Source organism: Oryzias latipes, chromosome 8, assembly GCF_002234675.1.
Source record: "Oryzias latipes chromosome 8, ASM223467v1".
NCBI classification, from domain to species: Eukaryota; Metazoa; Chordata; class Actinopteri; order Beloniformes; family Adrianichthyidae; genus Oryzias; species Oryzias latipes.
The window spans coordinates 19,294,147-19,314,471 of NC_019866.2; the positions used below are offsets into that span (position 1 = coordinate 19,294,147).

The window sequence follows — 20,325 nt, forward strand, 5'->3', positions numbered from 1 at the left end:
ACCTCAGGGGTGTCGACATGAAGGAGTGATCCTCCCCCAGGACGGACAGGCGATGTACCAGAACTCTTGGAGAAGAAATAGCTTCTCTAACTCTACAACTTCATATTTAAATAGTCCATCATATGGGCTTCATCCAGATGGAGATGTTGGACAGCTGAGGGCGCGAGACCAGCCAGAGTCAGGATCCACACCCAAGAGTAGGAGCAGGAGGAGCAGAGACGAGCCAGGGACCAGGGACTTGGTCCGGTATGGGAGCACGGATGAGCCAACTGGAATCTGGAAGAGGGACTGTACAAGAATCGCACTGTACCAAACAGGGTCACGGAGAACTAAATGATAAATGATCAAGAACAGAGGAGAGAAGGAGAGTAGAAGTAGATGAGAATAGAGGACAGAACCCCAGTGCATCATAGTTTCCCCAGCTTCAAACTCCTAGCAGCCTAACAACAACTAATTGTTATTAAGTTTAATTGATTAATTAATTAATTATTAATTTTTGTATATTAACTGTTATTAAGTTGAATTCAAACATGTTAATAGTAAGTTAAATAATCTCTGAATACTAGCTGGTCGGACAATAAGCCTGTCCAAAGAGGAATGTTTTCAGTCTAACTTTGAATGTAGAAACTGTGTTGGACTGTCTTACATGAGCTGAGAGTTTATTCCATAAAACAGGAGCTTGGTGGCTAAACGCTCTACCTCCAACTGTACTTTCACTAATTCTAGGAACCACAAGCAGTCCTGCAGTTTGTGAGCGAAGTGTTCTGTTCTGTTTTAGGTAAATTCATTGTATTTCTGGGTGAACAGCAATGCCCTGCACAGTCATTGTTGAGCTAAGCTGAAGCCCACAAATGCTCAAAACATCTCTGATTTTAACAAAAATGTTGTCCTTTCCTAATTTAATTAAAACCGATTTGAAAGTATACTTAAATATCAAACATGTTTTATTTCAAATCAAAACAACAATTGCATAAACTAAAGTGAGTCAATACAAGACTTTGAAAATTTGATTTGAAAGGGGATTGGAAGAAGTTTATGCTTATAGGAATCCAATCCCACACTCAACACCACTCATAACCGACGACAACAAAATTAAACATTTGACATTATAACGTTAACACACGACAAACACAAGACAAAGACAGACAAACATGCCCAAACACTCCGACCACACCCACGTAAAAGAGAAAGAAAAAAAAAAGGAAGAAAGAAACAGGATGCCTCAGCTGAAATAGAAACAACAAACCAAAACATACCAACAACACGAGTAAGCATATATAAACACATGTTCTATTGTCTTTTCCTTCATCATCCCCCCTCTTTCCTTTTTTTCTTTTCTTCCCCCTTTCCCCCCTTTCTCTTTCTTCCTCCTTTATGTATTTTTTTCTTCTTTTCCTTTTCCCATAGCTTATGGAGATTCAATACATATAAAATAGAAAAATTAAAAAAAACACACAACAACTTATAGATGTAAAACATGCATTTAAAACAGATATGCCATAGCCCCACTGTATTCCTAAGCCTGTTCATCATTGTTACATTGCTTTGTGGTACTTATTCGTTATGTATCTTTTAAAGAAACATTTAAACTGGACAAGACTTTTACAAGTTTTCATATTATCCGTCAGATCGTTCCATAGCGTGACACCCTTCACTGAGATGCAGATGGATTTTAGGGTTGTCCTTACTTTAGGTTGATAAAATTTGTTGGTTCCTCTCAAGTTGTATTTATTTACCACATCTCTGCTTTGAAACAAGGTTTGAATATTAGATGGCAGAGAATTTATTGATACTTTATACATGATTTAAGCAGTTTTAAAATCAACCAAATCCTGTAATTTTAAATTAAATGTGTTAAGAAAAAGTGAATTGGTGTGTTCATTATATTTGACTCTGTGAACTAATCTGATGGCTCGCTTTTGGAGTATAATTAAAGGATGCAGATTTGTTTTGTAACAATTTCCCCACACTTCAATAGAGTAATTCAAATATGCCATTATGAAGGAGCGCTACAAAATAAGGCGTATTGATTAAGCATCAAGCTACTTAAAATAAAAAATGTCAAAAATTCTCAACAAAAATAAAGTTTTCAAAATAATTGCAACGCAATTCTTTTTTAAATTAATTTATTTGATGTTTTGTATCAAGTCTATTCCCGATAGGGAGTATAACCCATTGACTGAAATAACATTTTCTCATTTATGGAAGAGGTTATTTCCAAGCTAAAATTAATATCAGAGGAATAAAGGCCTTTAATCGACCCCTTATACAAACTAGTGAGTCATGTGACCCCAGTCTGTTTATGGTCTGAGTGTTCAGATACAGAACAGCCTTATCTGGGTCTGGGGGCTGACAGTACCTTCCACGTCTGAGCCACTCAAACACATCTAAACCCGTTAACAGCCTTAGCCGTTATGTAAAACCAAAAAAGAAAACATGTTCTCTGAGGTACAAAGAGTCTTTATATGTCCATTTAAACATGTTTGTTGGCATCAATGCAAATAAAAGCTGTTAGGCACTACAAGCTTCTTTTCTTTTAAAATACACATCTGTGATATTGATTTTCTTTTCTGACTCGATCATAGAGTTTGCATTGAAGGTTGAGGAAGATCAGCTCTTAAAGCAGAACGTGGCTGCAGGACTTTAAGACTAGAAAAGACTTCTTCAGATTTAGGTCCATTACAAAAAAAAAAAATCAAGCAGAAGAGTTTACAGGTTTGACTTTTTATCATATTGATTTGAAATATTTCCCATGAGTTAGTTATATACAATGCAAGATCAAAAACAAAAAAGTGGCAAAGCTCAATTTGCAAAGTTGGAATAACACAACGAGTTTAAGTAGAGCCTGAATTATATGATGAAATGATTCGAAGTGTTCATGAAGACCGATGTATTGTCATTTGTAGCTTTACTTCCTGAAGGGCCTGAGGTCATTACTCCGGTGTAAAATACACGATGCACAACTCCTCTCCACTGATGGCACCTCGACCTTTTTCAAAATGTTCATAGATACAGTAATGCCAAACACTCTTCATAGAACTTCCTTTAAAAATAGTCAAATATATATTGCGCCAGTCCATGAACAGGTGAAAATCTTTTAGATAAGAACTCTGCATCATTTTAGAGAGAGGGAATTGATTCCTCTCGCTGCTGCCGCCGCTGCCACTGCCGCCTCTTTAGCTGTGGGAGGAGAAAACGGAGAAAGAGCTGCAGGTCAGAACACCAGCATGACTCTACAGTCCAAAGGTTAAAGTGTTACAACAACAGTACCAAGGATGAAAAAAACACCAAAGCTTCAGCATTTACTGCTGTGGAAGACCACAACTGATAACATCTCGTCTGCAAATCAGTCTAAATTAAAACTGATGTAATAAAGAAAAAAAAAGATCAGAAACACTCCAGGAGCATAAAAGAACTCTGGAGCCTTTCAGATGTTTCCTGGCATAATAACGTACGTCTGTCAAAGATTTGGGTCCATTTAAAGTTTGTCTTTCAGTGATTATAACTCATTTTGACCAGTTTTTTTAGATGAGAAATAGCCATTTTTTTTTCCCATCAACTAAGTTTAAATTAACAGCTTTTTTTAATCAGCATATTTATTGAAAACTACCTGACAATTTTGGAAAAGATAATGACATTTAACAAAAAACAAACTGACTTGAAAATAACAGTTTTAATATAATTAGTTGAACTTTTGCACATTAAATAAGACTCACTTTGGTAACAACATGGTTCTTGTGAGGATAAATATTAATTGTAAATTTTCTACAAGCAAAAAGATAATTGTAAAACAGCCCAGTAGATAAACAGGCTGTGACTCCAAACACCCATTTTGTAATTATGAGCAATTATTTTTTTATATTACCTCACATTAAAAGTGCAAAGACAATGTGGTAAAAAGAAAAAACAGAGGAAAGAATGGACAGGGCAAACAAAAAACAGCAAACAAATCTGTATTTGGAACCTCACTGGTCCTCGTATGCTGAATATTAAAAAGTTCAAAAGAAACATTAAAAGGAGTGATAGTTAAGATACAAATTTTAATAAAATTAAGAAGAATGTAATTTAAAGTAAACTTAAAGTAGCAGTGTGAATTTTTGAATCCAGACTAATGCAGCTGAGTCTTTAACCTGGAATTAAATACACTGTTTCAGCTGATCTGTAGCTTTCAGGGAGTCTATCGCAGATATGTGGAGCATAGAAGCTGAATGCAGCCTCTCCATGTTTGGTTTTAACTCTAGGAACTGACAAAAGACTGGATCCAGATGAGCAGAGAGGTCCGGTTGGTACATACTGGGTCTGTAAAAGCACTTTGAATTGCAGACACAACACTAGATCTCAGCTAACAGACAAAGAAGTGACACACCCAAACCAAGCTGTAATCAGGGAATGGTGGACTTTTCTTGGTTTAGGAATAATCCATGTTGGCTGATTAACTGTAACCAAAATGGCTGCTCACCTTTCTTCTCCTCGTCTTTCTTTTTTGCCGCCTCCTCTCTCTGTTTTCTAATAATGGCAAGGCGTGCAAGATCAGCTTTTGCCTGGTCAGTCTTCCCCGCCAAATGCATCTTCATGTAACGCTCTTTTGCTTTCTGCTTCTCAATTTCTTCCCTGTGAAAGAAAAAAAAGAGGGAAAGTAGAAATTCCTGTGAACAACCACGACTGTGACGGTTTTCTAAATCAATAATATTTGACTTTACTGCAGCTGGATTTCCAATTTGAACTATTGGAACACAGTTGAAGGATTATTTTGTATCTTATTGCTTTGCATGCAAAACTAAACCAAAGTTCCTGTTGAATGTTGGCTGAAACAAACCTCTCTCTCCTAGATAACTGCCGAGGTTCATCCAGTTCAATCTGAGTCACCTTTTTGGACTTCTGAGCCACCCTGTTAGGATTCTCAATTTCTATCAAACCCTCCACACCCGTCTTTTTCCTCTGCAAACACAAATGATACAAAAGCTTTGTTTGCAAGATAAAAAACAAAATCCCTGTGTGTGCACAGAACAGAAATTCAGATAAATCCTGAAATTTTGTGCTGTCATTTGAAACGGGAATCCATTCATGTCTGCAGGAACATAGCCAAGATGGGATGGCCATTCCAGCCGTACCTCAGAGTCGTCATCATCACTCTCATCTGAACCAGATCCTGGTAGTTTGTCTTCAGACACGTCTTTCTTTGCTCCGCCTTCATCTTCACCCTCTTCTTGCTCGTTCTGAAACATGAGAAGAAACAAACAGGCTTAACCAGGTGCACCTTGCCAAAGATGAGGCAAATACAAAAACAAAATAAAACGTTTTAAGAATAGAGTTAAAGCATTAAGGTTTTATTTTTGATAAAGCCTATAAACCTTTAGTTATGAGTGGAATAAAGCAATAGCTTTGGTTATGCCGTTATTGATTGATATTGAGGGCGAGTAGATGGACTTTAGTTGGGTTTAGTTGTACAACAACAGAGCAATTCGACTGCTGTAGGTCTTTCAAGGATGCAGTTTTATCTCACTGTAGCTCTTTGGCTGCTCATTTAATCATTTAAGGGGCTATATCATGCTTTTCTTAAGCCTTTCAGAGAAAACAATATCCATAAATGATAATGTATTACCTTTGGCACACCAAAGAAAGATTTAAAAAAAAAAAAAAAAGTTATTTTCGCAGCTCATTGTGGGTGCCTCCCATTTCATGACATCAACCTAGAGCCGGCCTCGACATCATGTCTGTGTTTTGCCTATGAAAAACTAACAACGTGCAAAGTTTTGCAAAGATGGATGTGCATAGTGTGCATGTAAAGTGTTTGCCCATCACTGCTAGCTCCGCTGATAAAGTGTGTGTATGTGTCTGTGTGTGTGCGCGTCTTCCTGGAAGAGGCGGTTCCTCACTTTGTGACATCACATTGTGAGAACCCACTCCTTTTCGTGAAAAGGGAGGGGCTGGTGCTCAGAGAGCAGGTATATGGAGGAGCACCCAGAAATGCATGAATTGGTCAAATACTCCATTGTAGTTGTTTTTTGTGAGGAATTAACATAATTGTTGATTTTGCAAGATATAGTCCCTTTAATGTCATGTATTGTATGTATATGTAAAAATATGTCTATTCACAATTAAGAGTAATTATAATGGCATCATTTACATGTGTATGGATGTATATATATGGATGTCTTCTAATACTTTTAATTTTTCTCTCTTCCAATCAATTCACGATTAATCATTCAAAGTTTGATATCTTGTAACAATTTGTAGATGGGAAAAATGTTGACTTAAACTACTCTGCATAAAAATAACTAACAATTATCTCATCATAGCCCCCCATAAAATCTAATTTCCTTTGCCATTCCCTGTTGGCTTAACTAAGCATGTAATCAATGAAATCCTCAGCAATCATGGCTTTAATACAAGTATGCTCAACATTAGTCACTCTGTGGAAGGGTGTTTTCCAGCTGGAAAAGGCTGACCTTAGTAAATATATTCATAAAAAACATCTAAATTAAACTCGAACCTTTTTTCTTTCCTTTTCTGCTTTCATCTGAGCATCTATTTCCTCAGGGCTGGTGTAAGTCCGCATGCGACCCTTGTGGCCACCTTTTCTACCTGAAAAGAAAACCACGTTAAAAATGACATAAAATACACATCATGTGAATACTCTTTATACAAAGTAAAAGAAAAATAAGAAGTAAAAGAGGTTATAACGTTTTCTACTTTCCTGCTGTAGTTTGGTGTTTTAACCAAATTCTGAGCAAAAGTATAGCTTCTCTTGTGGCTAACAACAGGCTAACACGTGTAGAAAAATGTACTAAAACATCGTAAAATAAATTTTGGGGCCTTTCTTACCTCCTTTAGGCATTTCTGTAAACAATCTTCTAACAAAATATATACAACGTATTTAATAAAAGGTAAGGGCAACTGAAAACAATAATGCTAATAAAGCGGCATAAACCGACACCTGGCTAAATTCACAGTCGGTTGACGCAGTGGACACTCTTAGTGTGGCAAGAATATGCCTGTCAGAAAATGTTTAGTTTTAACGTTTATTTTCGTGAAGCTGAAGCATGTGTTCATTACTGAAAAACTGAATTTCAAAGTTCATTCCATTATTTTTTGTATAGCTAAATATTAATATCGATTGTGCACAAAAAATTGAGAAGAATGTTTTATCTACAGGCAAGTTTGTAAGTGTGCTAAAGTGATGCAACATGCTACAAACAACAGAAAATTGTTTTCATACATTTTAGTGTTTGAATAAATGTGTATATTTAGTTTATCCGCAGAAAAGAATAAAATAAAAGGTATTCTTGCAGTTAAATCAAATTGTGTTTTCCATCAATGACGATGTTTGGTAAAGCGGTAAATTGACACCCCCCTCTCCCCTCCCCTCCACGTCTGACGTGTATTTTGCGCGCCTGAGAAGAGCTCCGCTGTCGGAAGGTTTTATTTCGTTTTTGCATTAAACTGAGCATAATGCCAAAAGTGAAAAGGAGTCGAAAGCCACCCCCAGATGGATGGGAACTAATTGAACCCACTTTGGATGAGCTGGATCAAAAAATGAGAGAAGGTTGGTCGGGAGACGACGAGCCTGCGTCGCCCAATGTTGTTTCACAAAACGGCTGATAACTCACGGCATTTTCATTATATATTTTCATTTGGTTTGTGCGTTTCGCCACTCGCTGTAAGATTTTATACAAATTAGTGGAACTGAACTTTGTAAAATTGGTGAATTTGTGGCTGTTCAATGTCGAAGGGTACAAAGTTAATTCTTCTAGAAATTTCTCGAGGCGAGCCTGGTACCCAAATGTGGAAGTTTTAAGTCGTTGTTTGCGTATTCCGATTTTCTGCTCACATGTCCACTGATTTTGCTGTATTTATTATTTGGATAGTGAACGCGGAGTGAAATAATTAATTTGATCCCCAAAAAACAAAAAAACATGGAGGATCTCAATAGTTCAGATACTTTTTCTGTTAAGAAGCATCTAATTCCATCACAACTGCAAACTATTACTGTAATCCTTGCTTTACATCCAGCTGAGATGATGAAGGCACGTGCACCTTACCCCCCCCCCCCTCCATCCCAAGAGTATTTTCAATTTTTTAATGACCAGTTAAAAGTCTTTGTTTGTGGTAATATGCTTTTAAAACTATAGTCTTTTATTAAGTCTTAATATAACATATGACATTTTCTCCTTATTTCAGCTGAAACTGAGCCTCATGAAGGAAAGCGAAAGGTGGAATCTCTTTGGCCCATTTTCAGGCTTCATCATCAGCGCAGTCGCTACATCTACGACCTTTTCTATAAAAGGAAAGCTATCAGCAGAGGTAAGCCTAGCTGTTCTTAGTTCTTATCCTGTTTTATATTCAGTCTTTATTTTCTAAAATAAACGGAACTCATTTCTATACTCAGACCTGATTTAACTCTAGATACTTGGTCACTTTGCATGTTTTATGCGTCCTCTCGTCCACTGGCAGAGCTGTATGACTACTGTATAAAGGAGGGCTATGCAGACAAGAATCTGATTGCTAAATGGAAGAAGCAGGGCTATGAGAACCTCTGCTGCCTGCGCTGCATCCAAACCCGAGATACCAACTTTGGAACGAATTGCATCTGCAGAGTTCCAAAAAGCAAACTGGAAGTTGTAAGTGAGAAATCTCAGCATTTTTCTCTTGGACTCGTGTGAGACCAGCTTTTTCTGTAGCTGTGTGGTTTGATTCTGTTTCCAGGGACGGATCATTGAATGCACACATTGTGGATGCAGAGGATGCTCTGGCTGATCTGAAGAACGGAACTTGTTTTTTCTTTCTATTACACATTTGAGACCCTTCCAACTTCTAGTCTGGAACGGCAGTTGATTTGTCACTCATTTGATCTGAAACACTGCTGCTCTCATAAGGGATCAATATTTTTAGCATCCTTCTAAGTTTAAACACAGAAATTCAGCAGAGAGCATCATCAGGGGCCCATTCAGTCTAGGCGTGTGTTTTCTTCACAACTAAAGTCTTTAAAAGAAAATCTTTAAAGCATGTAGTTAAGATTAGTTCCCTTGCTGGTTCCAGCTCCTTTTGCAAACTTTGAACGTATTTTTTTTGGATCTTTAAAAACAATTGGAAGGGGAGTTTTTTTTTTTTTTTAATGTTGTTAACCATCTCTATTTGTTTATCTGTTGTTTCATTTTAAATAAAAATTCTCTAATTCATTCCTAATTTATTGACTTTGTTGTTTCTACATGAAAACTGTGATGCTGAAATTATGTTTAAAATGTAATTTCACAAAGTGTAACTCGACCATGGAGAGAAAAGTGGACCCAGATCAAAGTAATAAAAATAAATCTGTCAGCTTTTAAATAGTTTAACAGTTTGACCCATCCATTCGTCTTTCAAACCCGTTGTATCCCGTACTGGATCACGGGGCTGCCGGAGCCCAACCCGGCCACTGTTGGGGGAAGGCAGGGTTCACCCTGGACGGGTCGCCAGTCTGGAAAGAGCCACACCCATGTGTGCACCCATGTGCACTGGTTTGACCCACGAAGGTCAAATATTTGTGTACATCTGGTATTAAATTCACATTTAGGAATTTTTCTTGCATTGGGACACACCCAGAAGTAAGGGAGGGGGAATTAAATTGAGTCTCAAGCAAGTGTGTTTTCAGATTAAAGTACTGTCACTGTGAAGCTCTTTTTATAGCATATTTATGGTTTCTCATCTGAGTTTATTTCCGTTTTTCGTCATTTTCATTTTCTTTCTGGTTGATTTGGATTTTTCCTTCGTATTTTACCAAAACGTTTTTCTCTAAAGGAGTCAGAAAACGGTGTGTTTTTGGGATGTTTGAGGAAACTTCTTTAAGTTTCCTTGACCATTACTGCCTGACTGTGAACTTTATGAATTCACACAGGTGTAAGTAATGAAACTAACATCACCAAAAAAGGAAAGTTACAATACCAAAAGCAGTCAAATAAATGTGAAATTGCATAGATACATTTTAAATTACTAGGTTTTAGAAATCTGGAAGATTGTAAATACATTTCAAAATGTGTAAATATAAATTCAAAAAAAGAATAAATTCCTTCAGAATTGAAAACATAAATACGTGGATGAATCTATAAATGCTCGAATAAATATTGAAAAGCCAAATTAGGTTAAATGTTTGACAAGAAAAAGCATTTTATCTATCCTGACTGATATAAAAATAAAATTCTGCAGAAAAGTAATAATGCATTTGCTATTTTTCTATTGTTAGTACTGTTTCTTTTATTTTCAGGTTGTGTAAAGTGTGCAGCTTTTAATTATTTGCTCAGGTTTCAGTCAGTAATCTCTTAATAATCATAGAGCTAAACTGTACTTAATTAACTTCTTTTTGCTTTTCCAACTTCTTAAATTCTTATTCATGACCAAAACGATGACCCGTGAAGCCACTAGTTACAGATGAAAAATAAAGTGTTTTTCTGGATTTAGGACTTCCAGACTGAAAGACTACAGTCTGCGGGTTGGGAAAAAACTTCTCCAAACCCATAATGCTGAGCACCAGCTCTCCTCAGGGATGTTAACTCAGTCCATTACTGTTTACAGTGCTGGCACATGACTGTGATGTGTGAATGTAAACTAGACCAAGGAAACGGTTCTTGACGTCCAGCAGACTCGACCTTAAGACGCTTCCCTCGGCTTTAGAGGTCACGTCATGGAGGGAGTAGAAAACATCCGATTCCTGGGACTGCAAATCTCATGGGATCTGGGATGGACATCCAACACTTCAGTGATAACATGGCGGGCCCAGTAGAGACTGTACTTCATGAGAAGGCTGAAAAAAGCCTATGTCAGGACCTGCTTCTTCAGAGCCTTCTGGAGGCGTGATGAAGAGTGTTCTAACATACTGCTTGTCCACTTGGTTCTCTGGTTGCAGTAACCAGACATGTGTTATGTATGGACTTATTGATGTAGTTGGGGTTCAGGAGAGTTCTATGATTTCTTAGTGTTTTATTAGTTGTTTTATTTTTAATCTAGTATTTTATTTTTAACTTTCACTCTCACAGTCCCAGGACAAGCCATTTCACTAAGCCTGCGATGTATTTGTATGAATGCCAAGTGACAATAAAGCTTCTACTCTATTCTATCAAATCTAAAAGCTGCTAATATCCTGTCTGTGTCCTTAGAGCAGTGTTTCCCAACTCTGGTCCTCGGAGAACACTGTCCTGCATGTTTTCCATGTTACCCTGCTTATGCACATCTGATTCAGCTCATCATCAGGCTCTGCAGAAGCCTGACAATGACAGTCATCAAAGGCGGGTGTGTTTGAGCAGAGATGGATTGAAAAACAACAGGACAGTGTTCCCCGAGGATCAGGGTTGGGAAACACTGCCTTAGAGACCTGAATCAATAGTGACCTGAAAGAAAGGAGAACTCTTCCTCAGGAGCCGGCGCCTACTGCTTCTCCTCCCATTACTGATAATCAAGTTCAGCTATGAAGCATTTACAAGCCAAGGCAAACTTGTTTACATGACAAGCTGCAAACTGCACCACCCACACGCCGCTGCAGCATGCAAGCATGAATATCATTTTCACAACAGCCCCCCCCTTTGCTGCTCTGGCAATTAGAGGCGCTCACACATGAGTATTTATTTATTATTCATGACACCCCTGACACTTTTGTCATCGCTGAGGCGAGTCACAGAAACATGAAGCTGTTCAACAGTAAGATTCAGCGCTGATCCCAGAAATGAAAAAAAAAAAAAAAAAAACATCTGAGTATTCATGCTTTATTAAAATCACTGGAAATGACAGCCATCCTGCAGGCCTGAAGCAGCAAAGATGACTAAAACACGACAACAGCAACACACAGTAAGGACACTGGGTGACAACATGTTAAGCACACTGTGGTATGGCTTTCTCAAGTTACATTCATGTTTTTTTTGCATTAGCACAACATTAAAAAGATGCAATACCTTGAACAAAGATGCTAAACACATGCTGCATTTTTGCCAAAAATTGCAAAAAAGTGAAACAAAACTCAAAAAAAAAAGTTGACCTTTGTTGAAATCCTTGCTTGTATTGTGATGCTTTCACTCAATTTGAACTTTTGCTTACAGCTCTGACCTATAAGTCAAAATCCATACAGTTTCACTGACAAAAATAGAAAATAAAAGTAAGGACCCAACAAAATAAAAGTGCTCATTAGTGAAGTCATATATAAAATAAAAGAGATTATTAAACTAAAGTTAAAATTTTTAATGGCACTGGAAATAAAAAAAGAGCTGTAAACATTAAAAAGATGTTTTCCTCTGCGAGTCTGTTCATCTTGATACAATAAACGTTACCAACACAGTAATCACCTGAGCACAAGACTGTCTCATGCTGACACCACAACACTCACGCAACTTAAGGACAACAGTGAAGTTCAATACATTGAAGTTCATATGCTTTAAAATCGATTGTTGTGTGGCTAATATACATGAAAATGCCCACCAGCAGCAGTTAAGGGTGGTGGTTTTGGTCGTAGCTGCTGGTCCTGATGAGAGTAACATTGGACATAAGCTCATAAACGAGGACCGAAGGGAATCCGACTCCAATCTGAAGCCTGACCCTTCAAATCAGTTCAGGCATCCTCAGAAAATGTAGAAATCCTGTAACAACTCGGAGCAAAACAAACATTCTTCCGCAGGAATGCACCATTGAGTTTTAGAGAGGGAAACAAACAGATATGGAAGGCGGATGGAAGCGAAAGAGCCATGTCACATTACCAGCTGTAACCAGCCAATCAGGTAGCCTGAAATGACATTTGTTCTCAGAAATAATCAGCGAAAAAACACCTTATGGTTTGGAATGTACCATAGCTGCTAGGTTGTAACGCTGAACTGAGACTGTACCTGTGAACAGAAGTCAAACCAACACTCATGGACATGTTCAGTGATAGCAGACACGTGAGCGACTCTTTTCCATTTCACAGTGGAAGTGAAAGAAGAAGAAGAAATGCTGACAGACGTGGAGCCAGCTTCATCTGCGCTGTGATGTGTGCTTGAGAGCCTGAAGGAACCAGTCCAGGACATTCAGGAACCCCCTGCCTCCTTCAGAGGCAGAGGGTAAACAGGGATAAAACTCCAGGGTAAACAGCATCAGATTTTGTATAAAACGCTGGTGGTGTAGTTAAAACTGAAAGCCGGGGCTGCAACAGTGCTGGGGGGTTGCAGGTACTGCTGAGTGATGAGGCGGCCGAGGTGCAGCAGAATCTGGCTGTCCTCCTCATCCAACCCCAGCTGCTCCTGCAGGAAACCGCGACGCCTGGCCTCTATGTCCTCTGGCCCCTCCTCGGAGCTGACCGGCACATGGAGGTGGTGGGTGAAGGCGAGCAGGAAGGCCTTGGCTGCCAGGCGGCAGAGCGTGCTCTGAATGTGGAGGAGGTAGGTGGAGCCTCTGCGGATGAAGGTGCGGTGGTCGGCGATGTTCGCGAGCAGCCGGCCACGATACGGAGGGCAGCGCAAGGTCTTCTGATCAACATCTAAAATGGAAATGTAGCGGCTGTAGCGGGACAGCGAGTGGAGCATGCTGGAGCCCAAGGGTGATGCAACTCTGCAGAAGACAGGAAACCCGTTAAAACATCCAAAATACTGTGTGTGTCTAGAACACCAACATGACAAGAGAAAGCTGTTTCGTACCAGATTTAGCTTTGCTCCTGCAGGCCCCAGCATACCAACACAACAACAAAACACACAAAAACATTAAAAGAAAACAACTTTGGGACAAAAGTCAGGCTACTACGCGTCTCTGTGGTTCTGACTTTGCAGATTTTTAATCAGCTGCAAGTTTTCCTCAACAAAACAAAATATTCAATTGAATAAACTGTTGAACTAGATCGCTGTTTTATAAAAAGAAATGTGCAAATATGAAATTTTCACTTTTTAATCCCTTTATTACTGAAATAAACAAACTGTTAGGAATATATTTTAACTATTTGGCTGCACCTGTATGTCATTGAAAAAAATTAATTTATAATATAAGACCTAATTTTCTGGTGAAGCTCTGTCAAGCATCTTTTGATGAAAGAAAAAAAGCTTTTCAGCAACTTTATAATGAATACAATTGGTTATTAAGAGGCGTTTTGGTAAATGTGTCATTTCTGTTTGTTTTTTTAAAGAACTTAAACCTTTTTTTGGTTGTGTGTTTGTGTGTGAATTATTCTAGTCAGTCTCTCCTCTGCAAATCTTTTTCAGGGATTAAAATGCTGCTAGTCAACGGTCCAAACAAAACGAAAGCAGCTCTGGTTTCTTGGAGAAGTCAGTTATTCTTGGAGCTGCTGCAGCATACAGGAATTCTTCGCATTCACTTCTCCTTTCACGGCTTTTTGTCTTTACTGAGAATATTCACACATTTTTAAGTTGAACTTATGACAATCATAACATACATTTTTAAACACAAAAGATTGTATTTTCTCCCAATTTTACACAATTGAACAGCACTTTCAATTCCTTTAAGAAAATGCAAACATGTTCACACATGTTTTTGCTCCTCCTTTGAAGGAGGTTTGTGTTTGGTGGCTTAGATTTGGTGACAAGTATTTAACAAGACTGAAACACAAATTTAAATGGACTTTAAATAGAAAAAAATAAGTAAATAAAACTCAAGTTATTACATTTTTAATCAAACAAAACAACTCAATAAGACAGCTTTAATATTTCCTTTAAAAAGTTCAAAGAAATGGAAGTTTTCAGTGCAACACCCTTAGGACTTTTAAGAATAAAGTCCTTTTTTCTACCAGTCAAAAGCCTAAAACTTAGCCAAATCTCTTTGGTAAAGGCCAAAAACACACGAAAAGGCTGAATGGAAGTTAAACCTTCATGTTCTCCTACCTTTGCAGTCCAATGAGTTTCCATCTCTGCAGATCCGTGAGGGTGAAGGGGCACGACAGCCAGGCTTGGACCCGCTCTCCACACTTCCCAGCAGCTGGTACAAACAGAGTTAAAGCAGCAACCAGGCGGCGGACACGCCCCTCATCTGCCCCGAGGACCACCAGAGTCCTGCCGCTCAGCAGACACCACAGGGCCTGCATGGAGAAGGGATACTGACGCACAAACCTCAAGGTGCTTTGAGCACCCTTTTTCTTCTCACGAAGGGTCGCCACGCCCCCAAAGCCGATAGGCGAGGCAGCTCGATCGGACCCCGTGGAGGCGCTCATGGTGCAGTCTGACCCATCCTCTGCAGACATCTGGAAAACTGCATCTCCAAAGATCTCCACAGGAAGCTCCAGTCCAGCTGCAGGGCTTCCTGAGCTCGGAGACCCCACAGTGTAGTCGCCCTGAAGTGGGAGGAGGGCGTGAGGCTCCCGCCTGACCACCAGAGTTTGGGAGAGCTCAGAGTGTTGGCGACAAGACACGGCATGAGGGCCTGACGCCTCGTACAGGAAACCCTCCTGGGCCATGCAGCATGTAGAATCCCCTGGAACTGGCGGCTCAGATACCAGCTCCTCCTTAAACGCCTCCAGCTCAGAAACCACGTCCAATAAGGACACAGGCGTCTGGTCTTCCTTGTTCTCCCCCTCATCCTCCCCTGCAGTGGTCTCCATGTCATCACTGCTGCTCTCCCGCTCCATGTCCGTGTTCTGGTCAGGTGTTGGATCAGAACTCTCTTGTTTCTCAGCTTGATCCACTCCACTCCTGTCGCTGCTAAAGCTTCCTTTCGTCTCCTCCGAGCTCTCCTGAGTCTCTAAAGTCTGGTCAGAGGCAGAGGACTCCAGATAGCTCTCCACAGTTCCAAGCTCCTGAGCAGCGCTGGCCTCAAACGCCACATGAGCGGGGCCTGGATGTTCTGGTTGACTTATTTCCACCGCTTCTGATGCCAAAACAATGTGAGGTGGAATCAACTGCACACAGTTATCAATGGAATGATTCACAGCGCAGAACGGTCTCAGTCTTCCAGCTTCATCCTCACTCTCATGGTCTTCCAGATCCTCCTCAAACAGGAAGTTGACAACTTTATGTTTCCTGCGAAAGGCTCTGTCCAAGCGTCGGATGTGTAAGTAACACAGGTCGCCCCGGAAACTCCTCTCGGTCTCCTTCAGCAGCTCCACGGTGGCCTCGTAGAACGTTTCATCACACAGCTCCTGCAGGGTCTTCAGCCGTTTGTCGAAACACTTGGCAGACTTGCCTTTGATCAGCTGCGGCGTGTAGGATGGTTTTTCTTCTTTGTCTCCCTCCTCTTCCCCTTCGCCACTGTCACCTCCCTCTCCAGTCAGCCCCTTTTGGCTGTAGCTGAAGGGGCTGGCTAGCTTGGCGTATTTGTCTAAAAGCTCCTCACACTCGCTCAGGCATTCGCTAACACACTTCTGGCAGCTGACGGCGTACGGGTCGCGCCGCTGACGCCGATGGTAGGAGCTGATCTGCTTCAGCAGGTCCCTGTGCTCGTAGATGCTCTTTTCCACGTTCGCCAGTTCGTTGGCCTTCTCCACGGCGTGGGCGGAGTACATGCTCTGGGGCCCCGCCTCCCTCTGCAGACCCTCCTCCTTCTGCAACACAGAGTGGGTGTACCTGAAGATAACACAAAGGTTCAGTGATCACTTTCAAACAAACGTAATTAAATATTTTCCAAAAAGAAATCAGTAAAGTGAAGTGTTTCTATCATCTGAGCTTAAAGTCCCACTCTGATAATCTTTTGATCTATTTTCAAAGTGTTCCCAGTGGTCTTTTTATTATTATTATGCCATTTTTTAGGTAAAATCAAAAAACCTGAGTCATTTTCTAGGACATAGTTTCTGCAGAGCGACAGGAGTTCATTAGAAATTCACTTTTGAGTTGTGGGCGGAGCTTTTGGCGCAGAGCAGCCCCTCCCCCACTTCTTGTCACCCTTCTGTTTACACGCTCTCCCACTAGCTTACAGCCCCTCATACCCCCAACCTAACGTTACCGGTGCAACAAAAATGGTGAGCAATATTGCAGCTATCCAGCCTTTCAGTATTGAGGCAGAAGTCAGCTCAGACGAGGAAAACTTAGAAGTAAAAGAATCTATTCATTCATTCTATCCAATAAATCTATATATATATACATATAAGATAAATCTATTTATCCAAAAGTGGATGCATGAGAATGGAGTGGAGCAGGGAGCTTGTGGGCCCCTCAGTGTATTTTCCTCGTAAAAAGTAGGATCTTTTTCGTACTGCATTGATCGGCTGCTACGGATTCACAACAATTTGAATAATGAGAGCAATTTGTTGCAGGTCCTAATTGTCTTTATCTTCTCTATCAGGAGAAAATTGCCACAAGAACATCTTAAAAACATGATTTTTATCAGAATGGGTCTTTTGTCAAAAGTGAAATAACAAAACTAACTTTTTCTAAGATCACTAAGGTGTCATGAGACGGATTTTTTTTTTTCTACTCAAGAAACCAAACAAATACTAAACCGCAAAATATTTTTTCATCCCTCTGGAAACTTTTGCCCCCATGACTCAACTTGCACCATTTTCTTGCATCCTGAACCAGGAAGGATGTGAATGAGAAGGAAACAGAAATCTTACTCGAGGTCTTGAAGTTTTCTCTGGAGTTCTTTGGCGAATGCTCTCCTGTTTCCAGCTTTCAGGCACTCTGAGGCCTGTGAGAAGCGGAGTGATAACTCTTGAAACTGCTGCATGATTTTCTTCTCATCCGCTGTAACATAGGCCATGCAGAAAGGCCGCACAAAGCCCCTAGCTTCCAGGTCATAAAGGGTGAGGTGATGGACATAAGCAAACGCCCCCTCTTTGGAGTCCCCCAGTACCACCCTGGAGTCCTCTACAAAACTGAGCCTCGGATAGCCGCTTCCAGGTGTGTGACCCACAAAGGAGGCTTGGTAGTCCACGGACATGATGCGCAGGGAGAAGTAGTTGAGATCAAAGGTGCCACACACTTTAGGATCATCGGGGATGGTGAGGAGAGGCTGAGGGCCCACCTGCTCAGAGAACTCTGAAATGAGGATGAAGTCTTTGATGAATTTGGCATAAGACGTTTTGGCCCACGGGTTGGAGTCGGCCGGTGGGTGGAGAGAAACCGAAAACTCCTCTGGGAGAGGAGACGAGTCTGGACTAGACTCATCCTCTTTAGTGAAAGCCACCACATCCGGGGAGCCGATCATAGTGGTTCTGCCAGGAAAGGCATTAGAGACAGCAGCACCACAGACAGTCATCAAGAAACCCGCCAGAACAGAACCACAGAAAGTCTGCTGAGACTTCTCATGATGGTCAGATCTTCACACATCTCAGTGCTGGAGGTGTGATCATGAGAAACTCACAGAAGCATCAAAAGACTGGACACAAAAATCTATTATCTATGCAGCCATATTGAAGCACGGAAATAAAACGAGCTCCAGTTTGCATGAGTCTAACTTAAAAATGTGTAGCTCTTAAACACAGCTTTGTAGCGCCAAGATCCGCGTTCCAACAGGCAGCAAATCATCCTTTTTTCTGCAGAAAGAGAAACAGGAAAAGCGGCATCAGGGAAGAGCGTCCGTCCCTCTTTTCCATCTGTTCTTGAGTCCAAGTCTCCCGTCCATCGTGTTTTTCAGGACAGGGCTGAAGTGCGTCGCTCTGATCCACACAAATGTCGATTTTCAGACAGCAACGCTCTCACACATAGACAGACGCCATGTTTATCAGCTGGACTGTGCTTGGTCATGTGACTCATCCTCCTCCCCCTCCGGAGGAAGTCCACCCCGAACCGGAAACTCATCTTTTTTGCTCTTTTCTGGAAATAAAAATATATTCTATAATACTGTAATTCTTCATAAATACAGAAATATATTGTTGCTTAAGTGCATAAAAAGGCATTAAACAACTGTGCCAATAAAATGCTAAATGGAATTAATGAAGATGTAAAACATAGAAGTTTCAGTTTTACAAGTTGGTTTATGAAAGCTTTATAATTATTACAGCCCATAACAGTATTTGGACATAAAGTAAAGGTCTTTTTAAATAACACAAACAAACGATAGAAATAAAATTAGGACGTTTATCCTCAATTTACAAATATGAGAGTACTCTTTGGCTAATAATGATCTTCTGATTTGTCCTAACTGCAAAAACACTATTTCTTTTACTGTTTGTACATCATTAGACATGTCTTTAATACAGCCAAAACTGAATAAAATAAACCCAAAATTTCTACGCAGAACTAAATGAAACAAAAAGTCTTGATACTTATGTGTTTCAGAAAATAATTTAAGCAATAAGTATTTTAGACAACCAATTCATTCATTCATTCATTCATTCATTCATTCATTCATTCATTCATTCATTCATTCCTGTTTGATGCATTTACTGAAAGTGTGGTTAAAAGGTTTTTTCCTTCCAAGTTTTCCATTGATTTAATCTTAATATTTACAGTACAAGTCAGACTAAATTTGAGCCTGTGCTAATCAGATTATTGTAATTTAAGATAAATTTATGACAAAAATATGACAATTACGGAGGTAAACACTGAGGTATTATTTCAGTTATTGTTATTAACATCATCATTATTATCAATGCATGTAGCCTGCATAAAAGTACTAAAAAATAAGATGATTCTCCACTTCTGGCCCACATGGTCTGAGAACAGCTAAGACATGCAGGGGTTTTCAATTTGATATTTGCAAAGACTGCAAAAGTTTTTGAAAATAAAATGAAAAATAGAAGAATATATTTTTAAGGAAAACACACAGCCAATGTTCCCTTTTTTTTCAGGTGTCCTGCAAATGCATCCATGTGTGTGATTTTAATAAATTAACTGTTAGTTTCTGTATTTATTTATTGTTTGTTTGTTTTTATTAGTTTATTTGACAGGGACAATGTGCAAAAACATTAAATATGCTTTACACCAGAAGACTGCCAAAGCTAGTTTCCATCTGTTGTCCCTGAACAGGTTAAAATACAAAAAAATACAATGTAAATAAGCGTCCTTAGTCTATTCTAAAAGTGAGACAGGATGCCCAAAGTTTACTTTTTATATACTATCTTGTAAACTTGTTCCAATTCATTAAGATGAAGTATTTTTTTAGCGTACTTCAGGCACTACACATACATAGTTTGCGGTATACTTGCTTAAACCTAAGTGTACTTAATAAAATAAACTTCGAGTGTGGATGCTACTTTTTGCTAAGTCATGTATTTCTATAAAGAAAATTCTGATTTAGGGTGTATTCCACAAAAGAGTCATACAAGTTATCATTTACATTTTTGTGCATTAATATATTACATTTGTATGGAAGCTTTTGCATTCAATGCGTTTGATTAGAAAATTGTAGTTATAATATCGCAAACATATAACGTTAAACAACTAAATAAACAAAAAACCAAAATGTTTAGAAAAAACTTTATTAAGACGCCCAGCTGGTTACAAGACTTTACGACAGTTT

The 20,325-nt window shown here is 39.5% G+C and overlaps 3 protein-coding genes across 4 annotated transcripts; 1 reads left to right on the top strand and 2 right to left on the bottom strand.

Moving 5' to 3' along the window:
- Nucleotides 1–2,442: 2,442 nt before the first annotated feature.
- On the bottom strand, nucleotides 2,443–6,981 carry pdap1 (PDGFA associated protein 1). The gene is made up of 6 exons (XM_004071788.4): nucleotides 6,826–6,981; nucleotides 6,494–6,585; nucleotides 5,112–5,216; nucleotides 4,817–4,938; nucleotides 4,460–4,611; nucleotides 2,443–3,180 (listed from the first exon to the last, which is right to left on the bottom strand). Exons 1-6 carry the CDS (start codon nucleotides 6,836–6,838, stop codon nucleotides 3,116–3,118), a joined length of 549 nt encoding a protein of 182 aa, XP_004071836.1. The 5' UTR covers nucleotides 6,839–6,981; the 3' UTR covers nucleotides 2,443–3,115.
- A 374-nt stretch (nucleotides 6,982–7,355) lies between these two features.
- Nucleotides 7,356–9,179, top strand: bud31 (BUD31 homolog). The gene is made up of 4 exons (XM_004071792.4): nucleotides 7,356–7,546; nucleotides 8,182–8,304; nucleotides 8,455–8,621; nucleotides 8,707–9,179. The coding sequence occupies exons 1-4, from the start codon at nucleotides 7,453–7,455 to the stop codon at nucleotides 8,755–8,757; spliced, it is 435 nt and encodes a 144-aa protein (XP_004071840.1). The 5' UTR covers nucleotides 7,356–7,452; the 3' UTR covers nucleotides 8,758–9,179.
- Nucleotides 9,180–11,580: 2,401 nt separating this feature from the next.
- smcr8 (Smith-Magenis syndrome chromosome region, candidate 8) lies at nucleotides 11,581–18,619 on the bottom strand. 2 transcript variants are annotated; one of them, XM_011478482.3, is made up of 4 exons: nucleotides 17,477–18,619; nucleotides 15,042–16,490; nucleotides 14,817–14,910; nucleotides 11,581–13,539 (listed from the first exon to the last, which is right to left on the bottom strand). In XM_011478482.3, exons 1-4 carry the CDS (start codon nucleotides 18,118–18,120, stop codon nucleotides 13,462–13,464), a joined length of 2,265 nt encoding a protein of 754 aa, XP_011476784.1. In that variant the 5' UTR covers nucleotides 18,121–18,619; the 3' UTR covers nucleotides 11,581–13,461. The 2 variants fall into 2 exon arrangements, with proteins under 2 accessions (XP_011476784.1, XP_011476783.1); XM_011478481.3 differs by having other exon boundaries at nucleotides 14,817–16,490.
- Nucleotides 18,620–20,325: the final 1,706 nt, after the last annotated feature.

Bases quoted from the DNA above. Each gene is read 5' to 3' on its own strand.
- bud31 (XM_004071792.4), top strand. From the start codon at position 7,453: ATGCCAAAAGTGAAAAGGAGTCGAAAGCCACCCCCAGATGGATGGGAA. The intron at 7,547-8,181 runs GTTGGTCGGGAG...TCCTTATTTCAG, and splicing joins GGATCAAAAAATGAGAGAAG to CTGAAACTGAGCCTCATGAA. The intron at 8,305-8,454 runs GTAAGCCTAGCT...GTCCACTGGCAG, and splicing joins AAGGAAAGCTATCAGCAGAG to AGCTGTATGACTACTGTATA.
- smcr8 (XM_011478481.3), bottom strand. From the start codon at position 18,120: ATGACTGTCTGTGGTGCTGCTGTCTCTAATGCCTTTCCTGGCAGAACC. The intron at 16,491-17,476 runs GTAAGATTTCTG...TGTTATCTTCAG, and splicing joins AGAAAACTTCAAGACCTCGA to GTACACCCACTCTGTGTTGC. The intron at 13,540-14,816 runs GTAGGAGAACAT...TGTCTTCTGCAG, and splicing joins AAACTCATTGGACTGCAAAG to AGTTGCATCACCCTTGGGCT.
- pdap1 (XM_004071788.4), bottom strand. The intron at 5,217-6,493 runs GTTCGAGTTTAA...CTCATGTTTCAG, and splicing joins CAGAAAAGGAAAGAAAAAAG to AACGAGCAAGAAGAGGGTGA. The intron at 3,181-4,459 runs GTGAGCAGCCAT...CTCCTCCCACAG, and splicing joins GAAAGACGAGGAGAAGAAAG to CTAAAGAGGCGGCAGTGGCA.